This window comes from Megalops cyprinoides, chromosome 5 (assembly GCF_013368585.1).
Source record: "Megalops cyprinoides isolate fMegCyp1 chromosome 5, fMegCyp1.pri, whole genome shotgun sequence".
NCBI lineage: Eukaryota > Metazoa > Chordata > Actinopteri > Elopiformes > Megalopidae > Megalops > Megalops cyprinoides.
In genome coordinates, this window is record NC_050587.1 from 29,486,288 (window position 1) to 29,508,559 (window position 22,272).

The following is a 22,272-nucleotide window of genomic DNA, read 5'->3' on the forward strand; positions in this document are numbered from 1 at the left end:
GTCAGCGCACTCTGGGGGTATCAAAAAGTCCCGGCGCTCCACATTATCCGCTCAGCACATCAGCCGCCTCTTAAAATGCAAAGCCCGATCAATTCGCGATGCTTTTCTTCTCTCGTCATTAACTCCACTATGGATCGCAAAGCGGCACCACGCTAAGCCGCTCCGAAAGTCAATTAAACTGCACGCGCGCACACACACACACGTACGCACACATACACACACACATACACAAACGCACACGCACACACAAAGTGATACACACTTTAGCATGCATTGACAGACATGTAGCACATTCTGACACTTAGACCTGCCCCCGCACACATAACACACACACAAAATCACCATACAGGTGAGGTTGGGGCTCTGCCAAAATACACCTGCACAGCATTTCCTCAATGCTGCAGCAACAGTGACACAACATTACAGCAACGCTGCGCGTCCAGGACGGGAGAGAGGGGAGCCCTGATGGGGCCGCACTCTATTTCGTTCCAGGCCGCGGAGCAGGCGGCTGTGATTAATGGAGCCCTGTGCCTATCTGCGGAACCATCACTGGTGTAGACACAGCGCTACACGCGGCAAACAGCAGTCCTGGAACCGGTCGAATCAATGTTTGCATGCGTCCCATCCTCCGACATGATGGAGTGTTCTCATTTCAATCATCTGGCCACTGATTTTTCCAGTCATGTTCGTGCCTTCCAGTAATGCTTTCCAACAGTGCCTGTGCCACATGCGTTTTTGCTAGGCTTTCGCTGATTGTTGGGCGGAGAGTCAACAGCGCTTAAATGTCACGAGGCCTGGGAGGATCAGTGGGATGGATGCAGGAGAGAGGGAGAGAGAGAGAGAGAAGAAAAAACAGAGAGCAAAGTCAGCACAGAGAGAGACTGGCCGTGTTCTTTGGCGGTGCGACAGGGAACCTTGCATAAGAAGGTTTCCTCACCCTCAAAAAATGCAGCCTTCCAGATCCCCCTTTTGGATGAATCTTGGAGCTTTATGCATTCCCTGCATATAGAAGGCGTATATCAAAAGTTCAAGCTGGCCTGACCTTTTTCTTGGAAAGCCATGCATTTTAATAGTCTTTAACTACCTGATAAACTGGCAGTGCTCTGTCTCTCCCGAATTCCACCATCTCCCTAATGTGGCGTAACTTATCTCTCTCACAAAGAAGGCAGACCTCTTAAAAAGAACAGCTGGGATCAAATTTCAGGAAGAAGTGGGCTGGCAGCTGGCAACAAAGTGGTAGACGTTCTTGACCAGGGAACAAATGACCCAAGAATACATACAAGCAGGAAGAAACAAACCCCTTTTACCGGTTTATGAGCTGAGTAATTCAAAACAGAGGTTCTGAATTGAAAAGAGACTTCTCCCCGTGCATCTTCTATGCGGAAAAGCATGCTAAATAAAACAGACTTGGATGGGTCAGTTGCTTGGCTACGTAAATGCATCACTTCTATTCCCACTGACGTTTGTGCTTTGGGCCTGACATGCCCTCTTCCATTTTGTGCCATCTTTGCTGCCTCAATGTAGCGTGTCATATCCCTGCTTTCCAAGTGGCTAAGGGAAGTAAGGCTCTGTATGCACAGTGAAAGCTATGTGTTGCATAGTGGTAAGGAGTAGGAATTGTAACTAAAGGCTGCGGGTTTGATTCCCCGCTGGGGCACTGCTTTTGTGCCCTTCGGCAAGGTACTTATCCCAGAATTGCCTCAGAAAATATCCAGTTGTATAAATGAGTAACATGTAAAAAAAAAAACTGTAAGCTATGTAAGTATTTGAATAAGAGTGCCTGCTAAATGCTGATAATGTAATGCAATGTAAACCTATGTGATTACAAACATTGCTCACTATGACTATCAGTCTATCCAACCGTGATCAGATGTCATCACTAAATAATTTCTGCCTAATGTTGCGTGATTAAATAGTAAACTCAACACAGGTGAGATGGTGTCAAACCATAAAATCCTTTTTAAAACAGACAGAGCAAAAGGGGAAGGATCAACCGTCCTAAGGTGGGTGTGTCTTTCTCAAACATAATCCATACAAATGGTTGATGTGCCACAAAGCCAATTACAGTGGTGAACAACTCCCTCTGCTCCCAGATGGCTACAACTTCTCTAGGTTTCTATAAATGATCAATAGCATCTAGACATAGCCATTTGGAATAATTAAGCCCAGTAATTGAACCGATGAGGAAAATCTGGTTTTGGATGAGACAAGACCCAGAGGGCACTGCTTCGTTCAGGACCAAAATGGGCATCAGTAACCTTTGACCACACCTGCTAATCACCAATTACCACCACGGGCTTGATGGATGACTTGTTGGTAGCAAGTTTCTAGGCATTCAGAATGAATATTTCATCACATCAAAAAGGTCAGAATGAGTCTGTATCACATGTAATCCATGGCTGGAACAGACAAACAGACAGATGGACGCACACAGAAAGAGACTGGGATTGGCCAATCAATAACTTGATTGCACAGCTACCCACACAACCTACACAAAAGGTACTACACTGGCGGCGAATGGTGTTGTGAAATAAGTCAATAACAACCCATCAATAACAAGGCTATTTATCTTGGTCCGGGGTCCAGGCATGACTTAGTACGGCCACTGACTGACTGATGAGTCAATCACAGAGAGCCCCTGAATTTCATTAATCCCGACGCCCTGCAACGCCCAGAGCAAGTTGGACGGCTCACTAGCTGTCGGACTCCAAAAGGGAATGGCAGGGCCTTGCCGCACTGCAGTGAATCTGATCTTTCCACCGTTTATCATCTCCAGGAAACAACCAGGACAAAACAGTAGTGGTAATGTGGCTCCAGACTGGTTTTCCACCCGAGCCCAAAGGTGTAGTGCCAGTTGTCGGTGTTAAACAGATGCAGTATGGCAATGATGATATGACTCTTTCACAGAAAAGACAGTGATCTCTTTCATGCACAACTGGGCAGGAGCATCACGAGTCATCCCAAGGAGCCCAGAAAAGCATGCAACATTCTCCTGATGCTGTGTCAACACTCAAGCAACGCTCTGAAAACATTTTATTATTACCTTGGAGGACTCTCGAATGTCAAGAACACACAAGGTGCAGGGCCTGCCATGAAAAATGTCTATGCCACTCTACTGATTAGATTGTGTTGATTGCCTTTTTCTTTTAAAACTAATTATTGATCTGGCACCGTACGGCAGAGTTACTGAAAAGAATACACAATTAGGACATGTTCGGAATGCGTGCCAACCTCTTTGTCCCCATGGTTCTGCTGAGTATCTGCTGAGTTTCAGCAAAAGAAAGTTTTTTTTTTTTTCTTGAACACTCTAAACTGCAATATAACCCCTTGAAGCAAATCCTCTCCACCAATAGGCACGATGAGTCATCAACGTGTCACATGCTGCAGAGGCATGGCTCCGCCTATATGTGTGATGCTGGGGAACTTGACCCTGCAGCAGTAGGTAGCATGACACCCCAGTACAACGCATTGCCGCACATACTCCTAACAAACACCTCCCCCCCACCCCAACTCCACCAACATACGTGCACATGGTCTCTGACTCACTCCCTCTGCCTTCATTAAAACGGACTTCCAAAAGCCCCCATTCATCTTTCTGACAGGTCCGCTATCGATCGACCCGGGTGCAGGATGCAATTCCAAGCCGTTAAATGACTCTCTGCCTGCCCCCTTACAGTCTCCTACTCTCAACAGTAGCTATGGGTAGTGTGTGTGCATGTGTGTGTGTGTGTGTGTGTGTGTGTGTGTGCGTGTGTGTATGGAGATGTTGGAGTGGTGTTGTTACAATAGGGGAAGCTCAGTTACTTAGGGGCGCTGTATTCCTATAACACATGATTAGGGGGCAACCGGGATGGGGTTTAGAGAAGGTGCCCGACTGCTCTGGATGTCACCGACCTTTGACTCTCCTTCATCACATCACAGTAACATCTCCATATCCCACATATCCCACCCAGAACCATAAATAGTTCAATGGCTGCGCTTCAAAAGTTTCCTCTGTCTGGAACTTAAAATGAGAACCAGTCCCTTAATATAGGCTTCACTGGGAGAATATGAGCTGACATCTCTCATTTTAGCTCCATGTTCATAATTCGTCAACAAGACTGATAATGGCCGAATATTGGATTTGGCTACTGAATTAAACCTTCCCGGGACAACTGCCATTCTTTAATGGGAGCTGCACAAACATTGAGCATTCCTTCCACTCTCAGGATTAAATGAAATCTGCATCACTGATTAGGCATGTATAATAACATATCTATCTTACCAATGTGATTTCATTTGAATATATTTTCCTGCTAGCAAGCCATTGTTTGTCAACCAATTTTTCATCTTCAATTGATATCGATTACAAGAGACACAAGTAAAAAAATCCTTGAAAAATAGCACCTAAGATAGATGGTGTGTCGTCTTATTTGGAGAAACCAGATAATCCGCACAAGGCATACCATTGCTAAGTGGTGGGAGTGCCTGACGTGTATGTTCAGTGATGGGAGCTCATAAGGACCACGGCGCAATGACTCATCTGGCTTTAAACTCTTATCAGTTGCTATCACAAGGAATTTCTCCTCCCTATCCATTCTGTGATTCTGCGGCCCCCGCATACCCATTCATCAGGGCTGGAAACCCCATGCTCCTCTGCGCATCAGGTTTTACCATCTCTGCAGCCATGGTGGAAGAATGACAGTATGCTGCTGTTAGGCTTCTAACACTAGGCTGAGCAGGAAAGGAGTTCTGTCTCTGGCGGACACATTCTGAGCTGAGTGAGGTGAGAGTGAAGACGGGGCAGGAGAGTTGAGTCATTGACTCACTCAATAGGACTCAGTAATTGATAAAAGAGTCAGAGCAGCTCTGTTTAGGGATGAAAGAGAGAGGGGGAAAAAACGCTCTCGGTCTCAGATACAGGGAAGCGGTTAGTACCACAGCAGCCATTCATCTTCGTGACAGTTTCCCTGTTGGTCTACAGGTGGTGCCGCAATCGGTTGCTCCCTCGACTGCAGCACCAGCATTGCGCGGTGCACTAACACACAAAGCATGCACGCGCACGCACGTTACTACCCGGCAGCATTATCTGGGCTCGCTGGCATTTTAATGAAAGGACACGACTCAAAACCCCCTCTGTGAAAATCCCTGTAATGTCTGACGGAGGCAATATGATGTATTATGAGCAGGAAGCCGGGATTCATCTGTGGGGGGAACCCTGCGGCGGCTAATCAAACGCTCCTCCTCTCTGCGTTCGTCTTTACCCCAGGGCATGCTGGGATACCGCCTGAGGCTTAAGTGCAGAATCACAGCCCCAGATGACCTGCTTAACCCAAGGGCCTGGCAGGGCTAACTAATGGATTCCCCCCCCTCCTGGACACATGTTCAATGACATAGTCACTCCCAAAAGACTACTGTGTGAGAACATCAAATCAAAATACAGGAATATATGTTCCAATTTGAATGTAAATATTTGCTACGAATGTCAATGTACTACATACATACGTAATTTGACACACACATAAATTATGATTAAATATTGCACTCATCTTAAAATGTATTCCCCAAAATAGACATAAAATTGCTTTGATAAAAGCGGCAGTAATTAATCTACTGTGTAATAAGACATGTTAATATTGACATTTGATTATTCTCTCATGAGGGTACACACACACGCAAACTCTAATCACACACAAAGTATAACCACATACATCAATTGATTAGACAGCCCAGTATGGATCGATCGAAATGTTTTCTTCTTTGGTTTTTTTTTGGTTTTCTTTGTGGCCTCAGGCTGAAAGACGCTGCACCGCAGCACAAGCAGAACAGTAGCAAGTCTAGCGACACAAGAGGTAATCTGGCTCTGACTCGGCAGAAGAGAGCCGCGACCATCGGACTGGCAGATCTGCCGCCGCCGCCAGCCTGATGACCCACGCTGATCGCATTTCTGAGAAGCCGAAAAGAAGACTTCAAACAGCGCAAACGCTGCGCCGTAATCTCACTGTGTTCCACGTGTAGCCGACTGCGTCCGTGAAAACCTAATCAAGATCACAAAGCACCACGAGCTGAACTCCCCCCGCCCCCACACACACACACACACACACACACACACACACACACACACACACACACACACACGCACACGCACATGCACACACACACACACCCCACCCCGACAATCCACTTTCATCGGAAAACACATTTCTGCGTAATTACCAGCCTGCCGGCGCTGGCGTCTCACAATTATCGTTTTCTGTGAGCAGCGGTTCTGACCCGGTCCCGTTTGGAGAGAGTGTGTTTGCACATCAGGGCACCGCTGACACGAAAATAACGAACGTGTTTTCCTGAGGAGCAACACACGCTGGCACAAAAGAATGCAAATGAAGGCCAAGGTCAGGCAGCGAGGTGCCTCTTCTAATAAACACACGACAAGGATATCAACCTAATCATATTTCAATTCCAAACATGAAATATGAAGTATATATTAATTAGCAGCAGTGTTGCGAGGATGGAAAAAAAAAGCTGCAGCACCACTACTAATGAAGATGAAACTAAACACACAGCAGACACACTCAATAGTACATGGCGCTGTGTTAATGCGGTGTAAGTATGTGTCTGTGTAAGATGGAGTTGGGTTTGGGTTGTGATTAGCGTTATGGACCTGTACCGTTGCAGTTTGTATTCGGACTTTGGTTTAGGGTAAGGGTAATATAAAGGGTTATATAATACAATAAGTAAGGGTATATATGTAATATAGTAAGGGTAATATAAAGGGTTATATAAAGGGTTTAGGGTAATATTTGGATTCATCATACATACAATATGATCACATGAGCAAAATGTGTACTTATAATACATCACCAAACTGCTTATGCTGTTGATATTCTTTGACTCCATTCAATGTAATAACTGCTCCCACAATCCCCTTCTGTTGCAAACCTGCCCTATGCAGAGCTTAAGATACTATACAGCATGTTGTGTAGAGCAAATTAGAGTCAGACCTTTACAACGACTGAAGATAGCATTTTGGTGATCAATACCAACTGAATGACTGTGAGACCCTAAGCGCCACAAGCCGGCTTAACCGGGGCAGAAGCTTGCTTGAAACAGGCAATTTGGCACGGCACATCAGGGAAACTGGACAGGGGCTCTCCAGGACCAGAGCTAGAGAAAAAGAGGGTGTGGCTTTCAGCCAGCGCCTTAAAGGGGGAGGGAGGGAGGGAGTCACAGGCTGCAGATACAGTGAGAGACATCCCCCTCCCCCTCCCCCCAAATCCCCCCAGAATTTTTACATCAGAAGGCGCTCCATGACATACTCCACCATCGCCGCCTGTCTCCACTTCCCCCTTAACAAACGCCCTCTAAATCAAGAGGGCTTCCTCCACAAAGCCAACCCCGCTAGGAGGAGAGAAGATCAAGCACAAAGGAAGGCTCGCGGTTCAGTCTGCGCCTCGTTTTGCGGCCCAGTTCACACCGTCGGCTTCTGCGAGACATACCGTTCCGCGGGGGGAACAAACATCCTGAAATTTCAGGGAATAAAAATTTGAAACTTTGGGGTTTTTCCATGACCGTTTATGGCCGCTTGCAGTTGGATGTCGTAAATCACGCAGGCCGAGCTGACCCCGGTATAGAAAAACAAACCTGCCTCGAACGAATGTGGCTGGATAAGCAGCGCCCCAGTGTTTACTTTTCATACACGACTGGGAGCCCGCGCTGAAAGCCTGCTAAGGATATTTCCTACGGCCAGCGTATTAAGACTTCGGGATGTGACCTCACCGGGTCGGATTTCACGGTTGAGCCACGGTCACGGGCGCGCATGATGAAACTCACACTTTGGGAACCGTTTCTCTCCCCGTCCAACTCCTGCACTTTCTTTCACCCCTCTCCCACTCTAAATCAACTCCAACAGACCTTACTGGCATCAATTACATTTTTTTTTGCAAGCAGCTACAAAGTCATTGACGAATCAGAGATGAAAACAAGTGATTAAGCACTACGCTTAAATGACAATGCAAGGGTAGACTAAACATACACAAAATTGTAATTCGTACAAATATTATTGTGTTACAACTATTCTTATTTAGCTTACGATTATTGACATCTTGATATTTCCATTGCTACTTATAATAAAAGCAAAAAAATCCAGTGATGAAGAAAATAGCAGAAGACAAAGGACCCTCAGGCTGTGATGACTGCTGTACTGTCTGGAAGCAAGCAAGTGGGGCGATTTGTCCTTTTCGAGTTTTAGTCATTTCGGAAAATTGAGGATGATTGCTATCATTTTCTCGAACAATATTTGTCTTGTAATTGAGTATTTTTCACAATGTGGGAAAGGGTACGCTGGCCCCCTCCCCTGTCTCACAGTGATTCGCACCCTCCCTCTCTCTGCATGTATTTCCAAATCACTTTTATTATGCATTCAGACTTCTGCGCTTTTACCTTTTCTTTGAAGAGGGCTACAGCTGGAGGTCTAACAATGTACCTACACTCTCTCTCTCCTGCACCCCTCTAGCTCCTTTATGCTGTTGCCTCCCTCCGCAGAGTTCTCCCCATTCCTGCAGCAAAGCTAGCTGGGCTGCACACATGGGGCCGTTCTGCACTGACAGGCTCACCGCGGGACCGGGGAGGGACCCCTTTGTCCGTTCGGAGCCAGGAACGTGCAGCCACATTAACAACAAAGCGGAGCGCGGCGCGGTTGCGCAGGGGCCGCGCGGTTCCCATTTGCAGATATAAGGATATCCAGTTGCAGACTCTGATTTATCACGGGTGGTTTCGCGGGGAGCTGTCTGCTTCTCGTCTCTCTCTTTCTCTCTCCACTTGACTGCTGGCTGGTGGAGGCCCCGATAAACCACAGCTACCCCCCTCCCCCTACACATCCCCCTCCCCCCACCCCAGCAATGGGGAGCAAGACACAAGGTGTCCCAAGAACATTTAAAACAGACACTGGCCTCGGAAAAACTGGGCCTAAAAAAAAAAAACACACACACGCACACGTGGGAATTATAGCGGTATGGAGTGAACCGGAGCATTCCCTCACGCGCAGCGTGTGTTTTCCATCTCACCCCGCGACGGCAGAGGCGGCGGCTTCGCCTGCGCGGCTCCGGCTGGTGGGGGATTTAACAGCTTTACCGCGCAGCAACCCGGGGGTGGTTAATAATTCATCCGATCGATTTATCAAGTTCAATTCTTGTAAAATGTCTCGATCCGTGGGCAAACTCAAATAACACAGATCTCAGCCACCGCATGTCTTTTGTGTTCTTTTTACCTCTGTTTTTTTGTTGTTATTGTTATTGTTTTTGTTTTTCTGCTATGGTTTGATTTTAAATTAGTTTAGAGTGGAGTTATGAAGACAGCGTTTATCACATTAACTTGTTAAACACAATTTAAAACAACATTTTGCACACTGGCTACATTTTGCACAGTAACCACTGTCAAATCATATCATTATAAAAATGTACCTCATACCAGTGCATCAAACTGTATAGTGCTGAATCACTATTATTTTACTCTGTGGTTATATGGTTGTTGTAAGGAACAAGGCACGTAAACCAAGGGCTATAGGTTCAGTTCCCAGACTGGCCACTACTGTTATACCCTGGGGCAATGTACTTAACCTGATGCTCAAGTAGGGGCCAAGGAACGAATAGGGGGCTGCTTTTCTGAATAGGCTTGCTGAAAGGATAGTGCTGTTTTCTCCTACAGCTGGCTTCTGTTTTAAAGAGTTGGAACAGAAGATGAGACACCGTCTCGGACAAGAAAAGTTCTCCCTCGTTTTTACAACTTGCGTTTTGTTCCCCTTTCAAGGGCATTGCGGTAATGTCCCATCTTAGATTCAAATTCCGTCCAATCACAAGCGAGTATGGTTGGCTCGCCTGCTGAGGTCTGTTGCTACAGAGAGGTCAACGAAATAGAACACAATTTGCATGTTAATGTAGTGCAATAAACCCAATGAGTGGAAACCCTGTTTTCATCCTGTATTCTGGACTTGTATCTCTGCGGAACAGCAGGACCGCTTTCTGGACCTTCTGCGGCCTCCTCCCTAACGGCTGAACTTGAATACCTCAGGGCATTTGACCTTCAACCCCAACCCAAGTCTACTCCCACGCCAGCTATGAATAATGTACTCACAGCACTGGTAGTGCTGAATTTACACATCAGCAAAATAAAAAGGCCAGGAGGGAGTTCACACGGGGTGAGGTAAAAAAAAAATCGCAATAGTATTACTACTCACAAGAAAATTAAATGCAAGGCTTCTGGCTTCACTTGGAAGTAGCCTCTCCACGCAGTAGCCAGTTATTAATGTTGTATTAGAGAAGAGAAACTGAACAGCACAGCAATTAGTTCCACGACAGCCGTGAGTGCCTGTGAAGTGAGTCCAGGTGGTGGGGAGCAGATGATGCCGAGCTCACAGGTCCCACCGGGGTCCTGTTGGCACAACACACCCGCACCCCCCCGAACAGGTTTCCTCGTTACAGTCACTGTCCCTTCCCTCCCGGCAAGGCGCGTATCCCTCTCCGGAACGAGCGGGGAAGGAAAGAGTGTGACACAGACTGAGTTCCTTCACAAAGGAAGTGCCATTAATGTAGGTCAGCCAGATTTCACTGTTACTTGCAATGGCCTTTTTTTTCTCCTACTTCGAAGCATTAGTTTCTGACTTTGCAAGTATGGGGGTGGGGGGGGAGCATACACGGTTCTGGCATCAAATCAAAAAAGACAGCTGAAGTAACCTTCTGTAAGGTATTATAGATTATGGAAAAAAAGAATTTTACAGCTTTTACAATGCGCTTTCATTTACAGTGCAAAAAACCACCATCGGTTGTGGATAATGAAACCTATTTTTTCCACATTGACTCATAAGTATGCCAGTAAGAACTGAATAAATTCTGGGGCTAAATAAATAATTGCCTGAATTGTACCTAGTTTGTACAAAATGAAGTACATCTGACTCAAAACCTCTGCAACCCTTTACAAGATTCTCAAAAGTGTCAGACTAAGGTGCCACACTAAGGTGAACAGAGAGGTGTGGCCAGTTGGTGTATAGAGACATGGGTGCAGATAAATCAAGCCACTGATATATACAAGAGGGCTGCAGGCCAAATGAGCTTTCCATTCTTCTACCGTTTGACTTTGACTGAAGGATACGGTCCCTGGTTTCATTCTGTGCCTTTGTGTGCTGTTGGGTTGAGGTTTTCGCAATCTGGACACAAGAGGTCCAAAAAAAGAAACCATGTTTCTGAGATCCAAATGTAAACCTGCCCAAAAACTTTAAAATGCATGTCTTCTGTCAATGTCTTAAAAGCACAAAACACTGCTTTGTTGTTGGGCACGCCCCATGACCAAAGCCTCTGAATGCCTCGCTGAGTACTCAAAGCTGATAACAAGTCAGGAACCTGGCTTACCAGGGAGGATGTGCCGGGAAAGAAAAGGTACATCTTTCTCCTCTGTCTGCAAGAGCCGCTCCAGACTGAACACCTGTCACTTGGAACAATCACTCAGAGGTCAGGGAGGGAACAGAGGAGTGTGAAAAAAAACCCCTCCCTCACTGCTCTCTCCCTTCACTCCGCTCCCCCCTCCTCAGAAGAAAAATAATGTCATCCTGACAGCCGCCATTATTCTCGACTCAACCAACGGGGTGTTTGGAGGGGGGTGGGAAGCAGGAGGGGGACATTAATTGATGGCGGCCCACACCACTGCGCGCGAAACGGCTTGACGGATTGCGCGGAAATATTTCCAGCATGCGCACATTAGGAACGAGGGGAAAATATTTCTCCCTCTCTTTCGGTTCCTCCACCAGTGCAGGCTGCAAATTAAGTCTCAAGTGAGCTGTGAACACGCTGGTTTTCTCTGCCAGTCCGACGCAGTCCAAAACGAATTCCTAGCGATGCATTCCAAGCATGTACGACCCAGCCCTCCCACGCAGCAAATGGGAACCATGTTTCACCCCTCTTTTCACCCAAGGTTTGTGCACACACAAGCACATGCACTTTGGGCATGCGCCACCTTGCTGGTTGCCTACCTCTCTGTCCTTCAGCTTCATGGCCAGGACCAGCTGGTGCCGGTGGTTGGTCAGGGCCTCACGGTAGTTCCCCTTGGAGAAGAATGCCGACCCCAGGTTCCCGTGGGCCCGGCATTCGCCCGTTTGGTCACCTTGGAAAGGCACAAGGAACAGAGATTGAGGCCATGCAGTACCCTGCCTGGCATTACAAACCAGGTTACTTTTAGAAAACCAGAGTGAGGCAGAACCCCAGACCATCAGTCCACCAATTATCTTGTTTTTGCATAATCTTTCCCCATTGGAGAAACGTAATAGCCAAATGCAGACGTGCAGGTATGGGGTCGGTGATGTCATCATTAAACACTCTGTTTTAATGGGATAACTGCACCAGGCCGTCTTAATACGGAGGTCTGCCGAACTCCATGCGGCGGCATCCCAGCATTTGGGATTTTGCTCAGTGGGGAACTTGTTATTTATCACAACACAGAAGCCTTAACTCCTCTCTCTGGGAATGCAGTGAAGTGTTTAATGTGTGCACACTATATTGTAGCCAGTCCGTGCTGTCTCTCTCTTACACGCAAACACAAACACACACACACACACACACACACACACACACACACACACACACACACACACACACAGTTCAATTTGAGAAGGGCATGTGTGAAAAGCAAGAGGCTGTTGAAGGAAGAAAACGGTAAGAGGTAAGATGCAGAAACCTTCCTTGAGTTAGTGCATATAAACATATGCTGGCAGTTTAAAGAAAGACCTCAGTCTGACACGCATTGCGTATGTCATTCATAATTCCATACAGCATAAGAGGGACCTGACAAAGCACACAACAAATTCCACCATGTGTAATACATATAAATCATATCAAATTTCAGCAAAACTTTCTTTAAATTGCTGCTTTGATCCAGAGCACAAACTCCTTTTATGTGAGTCGCTCAAAGTCAGATATGGAATGGGAGCAACAGCGTAAGTGAGGCTTCAAAAGGCACCAAAGGGAGCTGCACAAGAACATTAAAAAAACAGGAAAAGTATTTGGTTGGACGTACCAAGGATTTATAAATCAGTCTTTTAAGGGCCATTAACTTAGTATCTGCTTGGAACCTCCAACCAAACACTTCCCTTGAGGTTCATTCTCAGATGCTTGGGGATTTTTTCCTTCTCCAGAAAACTTTCATCAGTTTCAGGGTCAAACTGCATTCATGACTTAAATGATAATGATTGGATTAATTCAGAGAGCCACTGATGTGTTTCAATACAAGCAAAGGGGAGCTGCTGTCTGCCTCACTTGTATTCAGTGCAGGCTGAGCCCTACAGCAAGAGCTCAAAACTGGCTGTGTCACCTGACGACAATGACCATGAGCCCACAGCAGCAGGATAATTTGACTTCATTCTGCAAGGCATTATGGTAGCTGCCATTCCTTTGTCACAAGCCACCCACTGCAACTGTGACACAACACTAGTGAAGGTGCAATTCTTGTCCTTGAGTGGAGCAGGTATCCCATCTCCAGTTTTCACAAGATTCTGTGTATTACTGTATAGGTAATTATTTCAGAAATGAACTACCCACTATTATCAATCAACAAATCAATATCAAACTAATTTATATAGTGCTCCTAACCAAAAAAAAAATCAAAGTGCTGCAGTTTTATTTATAATGAGGACGAAGTGGTGGGGGGGAAGAAATCAATCAGACAAGGACAACATCAAAGAAAAAAAGAATAAATAAATAAGTACACAGATAGTATTGGGAAAACCGAGGCCTGAGTTTGAGCTCAGCTGGATTGCGGATGAAGATATCTGATGTGATAATTAATCATTTTTTGAACATTTTTTTCCACATCAGTCGCTAATGTCAAAGTGAAAAAAAAAAACGGCCTCTGGGGTACTGGTGTCACACAGACCTGAATTAAGTGAAGACATAATCATGGATCCGCAGTAATCACAGGTGCGTGGTAAAAACATAGCTGATAATGAGGAAGAATGATGCCAGTACACTGCTGCAGCTCCCAAACGAGAACGGGCTTTATTGTGCAGAACTGCAAACAGGCAACACTTCGATCCATCCATCACATTCTTCACCCGTATGACTGAGGCCCATACGGTCGAAACGTTGTGCGTCTGCCGTTCTGCGCAATAAAACATGCTCTCTTTCGGGAGCGCTAACAGTGTGCCGGTGCCATTCATTCTCATTATCAAAGACCTACATTGCCTGAGCGTCAGACTGCAGGATCCGGCCTAATTAAAGCGCGGTGCATGTTGAGAATGTTCTCTAGACCATAATGTGGGTGCAGTAACACTGCCCTCAAATTTATACCTTTTGGTATAATTGAGCCCCTCCCGCCCCCCCTCACCCCATACCTCTGCCCCCCCCTTTACCTAAGGTCTTGGCCACCTCCAGGTCCTGCTGCATGTAGCCGGTGCTTTTCTCGGTGTTGCCCAGCGACCAGTAGGCGCTGCTGAGGGCGGAGAAGACGGAGCCGCGCAGCTTTAGGCTGCAGGTGCCGATCTTGAGCGCGGCCTCCAGCACCACCACCGAGGCGCCGTGGTGGCCGGCCGTCAGCAGCTCCTGGCCGATCACAGACACCACCACGAAGGGGCTCTTGTCCAGCTTCATCTTCTGCAGCTGCTGGTAGGTGGGCTCCAGGGACTCTGCAGGGGACAGAGGGAGGGAAGGGGGTCAGGTGGGATTAAAAGAGCCTAGCGCGAGTCAAACGGCGGGTAATACGTGCAAACACAGTGGCAGGTAGCACCAGACATGGGGGGTAGGGATCAGAGGAAAAGTCAACAGAACAAACATCAAAGGCTGATTGAGAAAGGAGGATGAGACATAGATGTGAAAAAGGAACAGGAACAAACAGCCAGTTGCTTCGGTCATAACCTATAACCCCAGATCTGGTTTTAGGGAAGCGCTGTTGCAAAGCGAGGAGGTCAGTGACAATCTGAGACCATTTAATCACAATGGTAGTTCACTGGGTGTTTGACTATGTATTGTATGCTGGATTTTGGTATATTACAGTGCTGTAGAGACCCAGGGGAAGAATACAGATGAACACCCATTAATAATCCCATTGTGTGAAGAGAGAGTTAAGTATATGAAACAGGCTGCGATATTACCATGGTTCATTTAACAGAGAAATTGGCAAGCGATTTCCACAACACTGTGATGTAATGCACTTTGGGATATTAAGGGAGGATATGAACCGGGTTCATCTGTATGATGGAGTGTGTTAAAGGTGTAATGACAACACAACAGTTCAACCTACTGCTAGTTGTGATTGATTGGGGTGGGTGGGTGATGGGGGGGGGGGGGGGGGGGGGGGTGCAGTCAGGGCTGCGTTGCGTTTTGTATTGTCATATGCATTTGAGTCAACCCAAAGCCCTGACTGTGCAATGCTGCAGCTGCTGGCCTTCCACACGCTGGGGGAGGAGGGGAGGCAGAGCAGCAAAGATGCCCAAGGTGACCTGTGGGAAGGAATGAGGATTGGGGAAGGGGGGAAACTGCGTGCACTGACATTAATCAATGCGAGGCCACGCAGAGCCAGGCCCCTCTGACAGCAGAGCCCTGCTCCTCGGTGTGGCGGAGGGAAACCGGCCGCACAGACATTCTATATATTGACCAGACGGTCTGCTCGGCGTGCTTCACATTGAAAGCTCTGTCCCTGCCATTGCTGAGGATACGAGCGTTCTGACTTGCGGCACCTTTTTGAAAATTCTTGAAGGGGCGTGGTTGAAAACAGAGGATCCATAGCTAGAATGCCAATGCAGTCTGCGCTGGAAGCTCCTGTTACCAACCAGAGCCTCCAAGACAAGGAAGTAAGAAGGGTAAAAGAAACAGAGGAATTCAATGTCTGAATGTTAGACTACAGAATATCTGTGCTTGAAGTCATAGGACAGAGAGAGGTTCCATGAACCCTGAGCTACACAGGCTGAGTCACTATTTTCAACTGATCAAAACATTCTGAGAGCACAGCGCTTTGATTGGCTCATATCAGTCAGATGCTGACAGCACATTCTGACTCCAGCAGAGACTGTGCTGGTGAAGTGTCTGTCTTTCTCATTAACAGGAATGGGGACGAGCGCACGGAGGTGATGTGTGATACGCGGTCCGGGGCAGTCGCACGGAGCTGTGGGGCGGCCTCGCAAGCGGCACAGCTCTGAATGCTCTCGCAGCCGACATTTGCATATCCTCAGCACGGTTTCAGCAAACTGGGTCAACTCGCCCACGAGGTACGCCTGTGGAACTTTCTCTCAGAGATGGAATATTCACGCACGCGCTTCAAAAACATAACCGTTCAGATATTCACACACGCACACTTGAAACAACTCAATCTCAATCACTCACGTTCATATTTAAGACCCCTTTCAGGAACAGTAGTATTTCAGCCAGGCAGTTGAAGTGCACAATGTTTATGACTTGGAGCACATCTCATCGATTTATAGCATGTCATCTTATTCATAATAAGACTCTTCAATAGCTGTAGATCAGCTAGAGGGGGAAAAAACACCTTCTTGGCATTTGGACTCATGAGCATATAAACTGCCTTTTTCACATCCAGGGGGAGAAAAGAAACATAACTTTACATACGTGCACATTCCATGGGAACATGTGGCATAATGGTTAAGGAGCTGGACTCATAACGAAGCGGCTGTAAGCTTGGTTTCTAGGTGGACTGTCTTGAACTCTTGAGCGAGACACTTAACCTGAATTGCTGCAATAAACATCCCGCTGTGCAAATATATACATATAAGTCAAATCACAGCTGCCTGAGGGTGTCTGATATGGAAACATTTAATAACATCATAACAACGAAGCCCAAATGTTTCAATCTGCATTTAGTCACAGGCACATTCCTTATAAAGTCTCATTTTGTGATCTAATTCAGTATGCAGAACGTCTCATGTCCCCATTTTGTGATCCGATTCAGGGGTTTTTTATGAGATATACTATATCTTGCGATATAAAATATCTAATGTTACATGTTTTATGTGATGTTATATGTGCTGAAGCCACTCAGGAATGGGTGCTGGGGGGGTCCTCATGCCATGGGAGCCTCGTTCCCATTACTGCTTCCTGTTAGGCAGCCATGAATAGTGGCAAACATGTGGTGAATGGCATCAGCAGCTGCACTGAGCGTGCATGACTGCTACCTCTTTGTGCCTTGAAAATGCAGTAAAACTATTGGCACTGCTAGCATTTCCATGGTGCCGGTGTTTGATTCTCAGTCAGTGCATGTACGCCACATGTCAAAAGGCAGCCGAGATTGTCCCTGCACTTTCACGAAAACCTAATCCTTCTCCGACCTTTTTAAAGGCCGTGTCCAATCGGTGCTAGAAATGAATCAGAAAACGCGATTAGCCCTTTGTGTGCTCTCCAGCTCCGCCTCACAGTCGTCCCAGTACCCCCCCCCCCCCCCAGCCCCCACCCCCCCACCCTCGTCTGCTGAAGGGACAGGGTTCGGCCTCGGCAGGAACGCTGACCAGGATAAGCGGCTTTGGATAACGAGCGAATGAAAAATGGCAAACCGCGAGCGCTGGGTCCCTTTTCGAACGCGAGCCCCAGAGCTTTTGTTCGACAGATGAGAACATCTGCTTCATCTGGCAACAAACAGCTATAAAAACAGCGAGAGTCAGAAACTGCAGCGGCGACCCCTGACCTGGCTTGGTGGGAGAGAGCGGCCCGCTGCAGAAGCAGGGGGGGTGGGGGCGGGGGACGCGATACTGCCGTTACAGCACAGAGGATCTGGCACCGGCCACCGCACGCGCTGGAATCCAAGTTTTTGTTTTTCACTTTCAGTCACACACAGTTGCTTGACAGAGGGGGAAAAGAAATGAAGGGCTTGATTGCTTGAAGATGGAAAATATTTCTTTCAGAAGTGGCAGAGTGAAGCACTGGCAGAAGCTGCTGGTTCAAATCCCAGTGCAGCAACACTGCTTATCGCACCCTTGTGGGAGGTAGATGTCGTATGAACTGACAGAAGGCCAACAGTACATTCATTTTTAGTTGAAATATCAATGGAGTAGTAGAATTTATCACTCGCACCTTCCATGTTAAGAACAACTGAAGGCAAGAAACTTAAATTTCGAGGCCTGTGTGACAAAAATGACACAATCACCACAAATCTGACACTGACAGCACCTGCTAAGTGCATTTGCATTTATTCACTGCTGCGCTGATGCTTCGTCCGTTTTTAACCTTATAAATATTCCAGCTAATAATCAAATATTAGCACATAAACCTTGACAATCTATCTCTCTTTCTTGCTCTTGTTCCATTTGGCAATGGGAAGAAGTTTTCAAGGAACCTGCCAGCATAAAGCTAAGCAGGGGAAAATTAAATTATGGTGAGGTAATCCTGAATTAATCCTCCTCGGAGTGTGCTACAAAGCTGATAAAAAGGAAAAAGCACTGGAGGGGGGGGTGGGGGGAGGGGGGGTGGACGGCCGTCACTAATGCCAAGACTAGAGAAAGGAGAAAGTCACGCTTCCACACCTTCCCTTATCTGGCGCCCTGGTGGAGTCGCCGATCTGCTCTGCTCCGGAACCATTCCTGAGGTGCGATTGTTCTTTATCCGCTTCCCAACACCTTGTGTGTTTGTTCCCTCCAGGCCCTGCTAGGTGCAGGGCATCGTGGGAAATGTAGTTCACAATTAAGAGATAAAATGGAAGGGGTCCTGAAGGAGGTCTTGGGGTCCATATCCCATCCACCAATTCTGTTCCAATCATGAAAGCGAGCTTATTTAATGCTATTCATGTTCATATTTCCCTCCTGCCTTGCTTGCTCCCCACAACAGACCTCACATACCCACGGTAGTAGCAGATGATCCTTAGGGGAGGTCTCTACTATCGCAGTGAATATAAAATCCTGTTCCTTTGATTGCTCGGGTAACAATTTGAGCAAATACGGGACTCATCTCACGTTATCTATCCTAAGCGGACACTGTTGTGGTGTCCAGTGGTTTTGTATTTTTCTATAAAAGCTATGAATCCATGGAGTCCCAGATGGTTTGGTTGAAGTGGTGTTTTGCAGCCTGTGTCATGCCAAGGGTGAGTTTGCAGCAAGCTAGGTCAAAGAGGATTAATGCAGTGGCCATCTTCTCATAGGGTGAAAGCAAAGAAAGAGAGAGAGAGACAGAGACCTGCCAGACATGAGAGAGAGAAGGAATGATCGCGTGACTTCCCAACAGTTATGGCGTTTTCCACTCATAATGTCCTCCCAAATCCATAACCTGCCTTGTTAAAATGTGAGATGCCACAATCAGCCAGACATGAAGAAGAGCGGGATGTGGGCATACAGAAGGCCACAAGCATATACTGTACACACACATCCCTAGAGAAAGCAAATAGAATCCTGAGCAAACATGCAGGAGAAGATAGTGACTTTAAATGCCCTCTTGTTGTGCCAATCCCAGGTAGGTGACAGCATTTTATTCAGTCATGCTTAGTCAGAAACTTCAGTCAGCGTGTCAGTGCTTTATGTGGGACAGCAGTCTGTAGTAGTCAGTAGTGAAGGTCAGTTTGTGCCAGATTGTCAGTCAGGGTCAACCACAAGGACAACGTGGGCGCACACGTTGCTGGCCTACCGGACCCACCGGATCCAGGTTTCATCACACCTGCCAGATGGACAGACACACAGATGCGTACCTCGTAACGGTGATTTCATGGCGGCCTCCACCATTCCCACCAGCAGCTGAAGGCTCTTGGGGTCCTGGGCAAGCCCAGAGGCAAAGGCGGCCAGTGCGTCGGCATGCCGCCCCAGGTACTGAAGGGCAACACCCTGTCGGAAGTATGCCTGCAGAAAAGAAGGACAGGGATCAGACTACTGTGCAGAGGGACCAGTTGGTTATATTATGCAGCAGCATAAAGCATACATACAGGCTACATAAACATGGCACAGGGGCTGCAGTAGACCTCCATAACACATTGTGCATGATACCTTTATCGTGTACTTTATCGTGATACTTTATCATGTCATACTGTGTTATCATAAAGTACAAATGTCATATCCAATCCTGCCAACAGCATTACAAGACATTGGGACATGTTTCGCCATGTCATTCATGTATAACAGTCATTACAGCCATATTAGAAATGTGGGTGAGTGACACTTGGAGTATCTCAAATTCTAGACATTTTATGGAGTTATGCAGGACTTAGAGAATGAAGTATTTTTCCATTTACGCATTTCCTTCAAATGTTGTAGACAGTTGTGCTCCAGTCAAACAAAAAACACAAAATCAATCAAATTGATGTGGGGGAAAAAAGGCATTGAGCTGTTATCTCTTTTCACTCTGTTAAACTCCCTAAACAGAGGCCCTGAAAAGCATTTACCCTGGCCATCACCGCTGTGTGTTTGTCCTTCCACACAATACAGAACCAGACAAAAAGCCAATCTCTGAGCTCAGGCTGTGTACCAGCAGGATGCCTCTGTCTGACGTGAGGTATTATCTTAAGATCCACAGCGCTGCACACGCTTGCTGCCCTTCCACCGTCACTCCCGAAGACCCATCCAAAAGACAACCCACAATTCCAGGGGCGTCACACCCACAGACCACAAATGACATGCAACTAATTTGCAATTAACATCTAAAACTGTGTATAATTAGATCTTTCCGAGCACCTTGCCCGCTGCCGGTGGCGAAAAGGCGAGGGATTAGAGAAAACGAGACATGACACTGAATTTATGAAGACCAATAATTAATTCCACTCCGTCCAAGCGCCCCTTGATTAAAGAGATCCTTTTTTTTTCGTCAAACTTCATTGAAACGAATGGGGATGGGGATTAGATTCAACGCATTAACCTTTGGTCTAACTGTGTTATTATGGAACCTCGCAGGCCACCACAACGGTTCGATATTAATTGCCTCTCACGCACGCATGGCTCTGTGCTCGGTCTGGAACAGGGGGGAGGAGTAGAGATGTTACGCCCTCGCGCTCCACAGACATTTAAAGCACTCCTCTTGTTGATCAGATCTATCGTCTGACTGCTTTCAGAAGGATTTCTTCAGAACTCTTCCAAGCATAAGAGGAGAGAGAACCAAAAAAATTCCCATAAGCAACATAAAAACCTCATGTCCCCACTTTTATGGTTCTGACCTATATGAGAGTATTCAAATACCTTTAGCTTTTGAGTAGGACATTAAAAATTGTCAGTTCATGTAAATCTAATCGCATGGCTAATCTTGTGACAGAATCAATGAAACCTTCCAGTCTGAGGGGAAGCTGTAATATTGTTGTGATCAGGGTACTTGCAGACAAATTAGCTCAGACACACATATGCACATACTCACTCATGCACACGCACACACACACGCACACACACACACACACAGACACACAGCTTACTCATGTAGGGTTTGAATGAGCATTTAACAGACAAGTTGAGTACTGCATGCCTCAGAATATTACAGCGTTTGTGTTCTGTTTTCTCTGACTGCTTTGTCAAAGGGCAGCAGTGCAATGTACCGTAATACTCTACCTATCCACTAGGGCTGCTTGAGCTGCCCACTGCATCACTATGCAGTAAATGCTAAATTCTGACATTCCAAGGATAACAGCAATGGTAGATTATAGCATTCCAAGATCATCTTACTCAGGTGCAATCTTATCCACAACCATTACTCTAAAGAGCTTAAAAATGAGTCAAGATTTCTTCTACACCTAGAACTATTTAGGTCTACATATCTGAGTACAGAAAACTGTGCGTCCACAGGTAAAGATGTCCAGGTATATTAGTGTTCAGTGCCTATGCGGCTACACTACATTACATGCCACACTCTGTTGGGCATTTCCAATTTGCTGCTCATCTCAGAGTAATAGAGTAAAGCATAACAGATGACAATTTTTACAACTTCAGAAGAAAGTTCAAACACAGTTTCTTCTGAAGTTTTTTTTTTGTTCTGGAATGATCTTACAAAGAGGACATCTTCACAAGGCTACTGCATTCAAAGCAGCTGGCGACACAGACCAGTTCTGATAAAGCTATTTCTTCATTATAATGTAACACCCATGCAACAGTTTTCAAGATGTTGGATCTTTTTGAGAGTTTCACTCCACAGCTTTATGGGAGAGAGTGGGTGCTGGAAAATGAGAGGACCCCACCTAGGCGTGGAAGTAAGGGGGAGGGCTGCAAGTTGTTCCAAGTTTAATGGAGAACATTTACAGTCACAGTACCATCATATTTACTATTATACATGTCTGAATAGATCATTGATTATTTACAGATCATTGTTAAAATGCTGTGGCATCCAATTAGACATAAACACCAAAAGGGCTAGCGAATGTATC

The 22,272-nt window shown here is 46.4% G+C and overlaps 1 protein-coding gene across 1 annotated transcript in view; it reads right to left on the minus strand.

Moving 5' to 3' along the window:
- ttc28 (tetratricopeptide repeat domain 28) overlaps nucleotides 1–22,272 on the minus strand; it is a 151,408-nt gene that overhangs the window by 71,184 nt on the left and 57,952 nt on the right. The window contains exons 2-4 of the mRNA XM_036529823.1: nucleotides 19,630–19,777; nucleotides 14,366–14,638; nucleotides 11,996–12,126 (exon numbers count right to left, since the gene is read on the minus strand). Of these exons, the coding sequence (XP_036385716.1) occupies nucleotides 11,996–12,126; nucleotides 14,366–14,638; nucleotides 19,630–19,777 (552 nt within the window). The remainder of the gene's footprint in view (nucleotides 1–11,995; nucleotides 12,127–14,365; nucleotides 14,639–19,629; nucleotides 19,778–22,272) is intronic.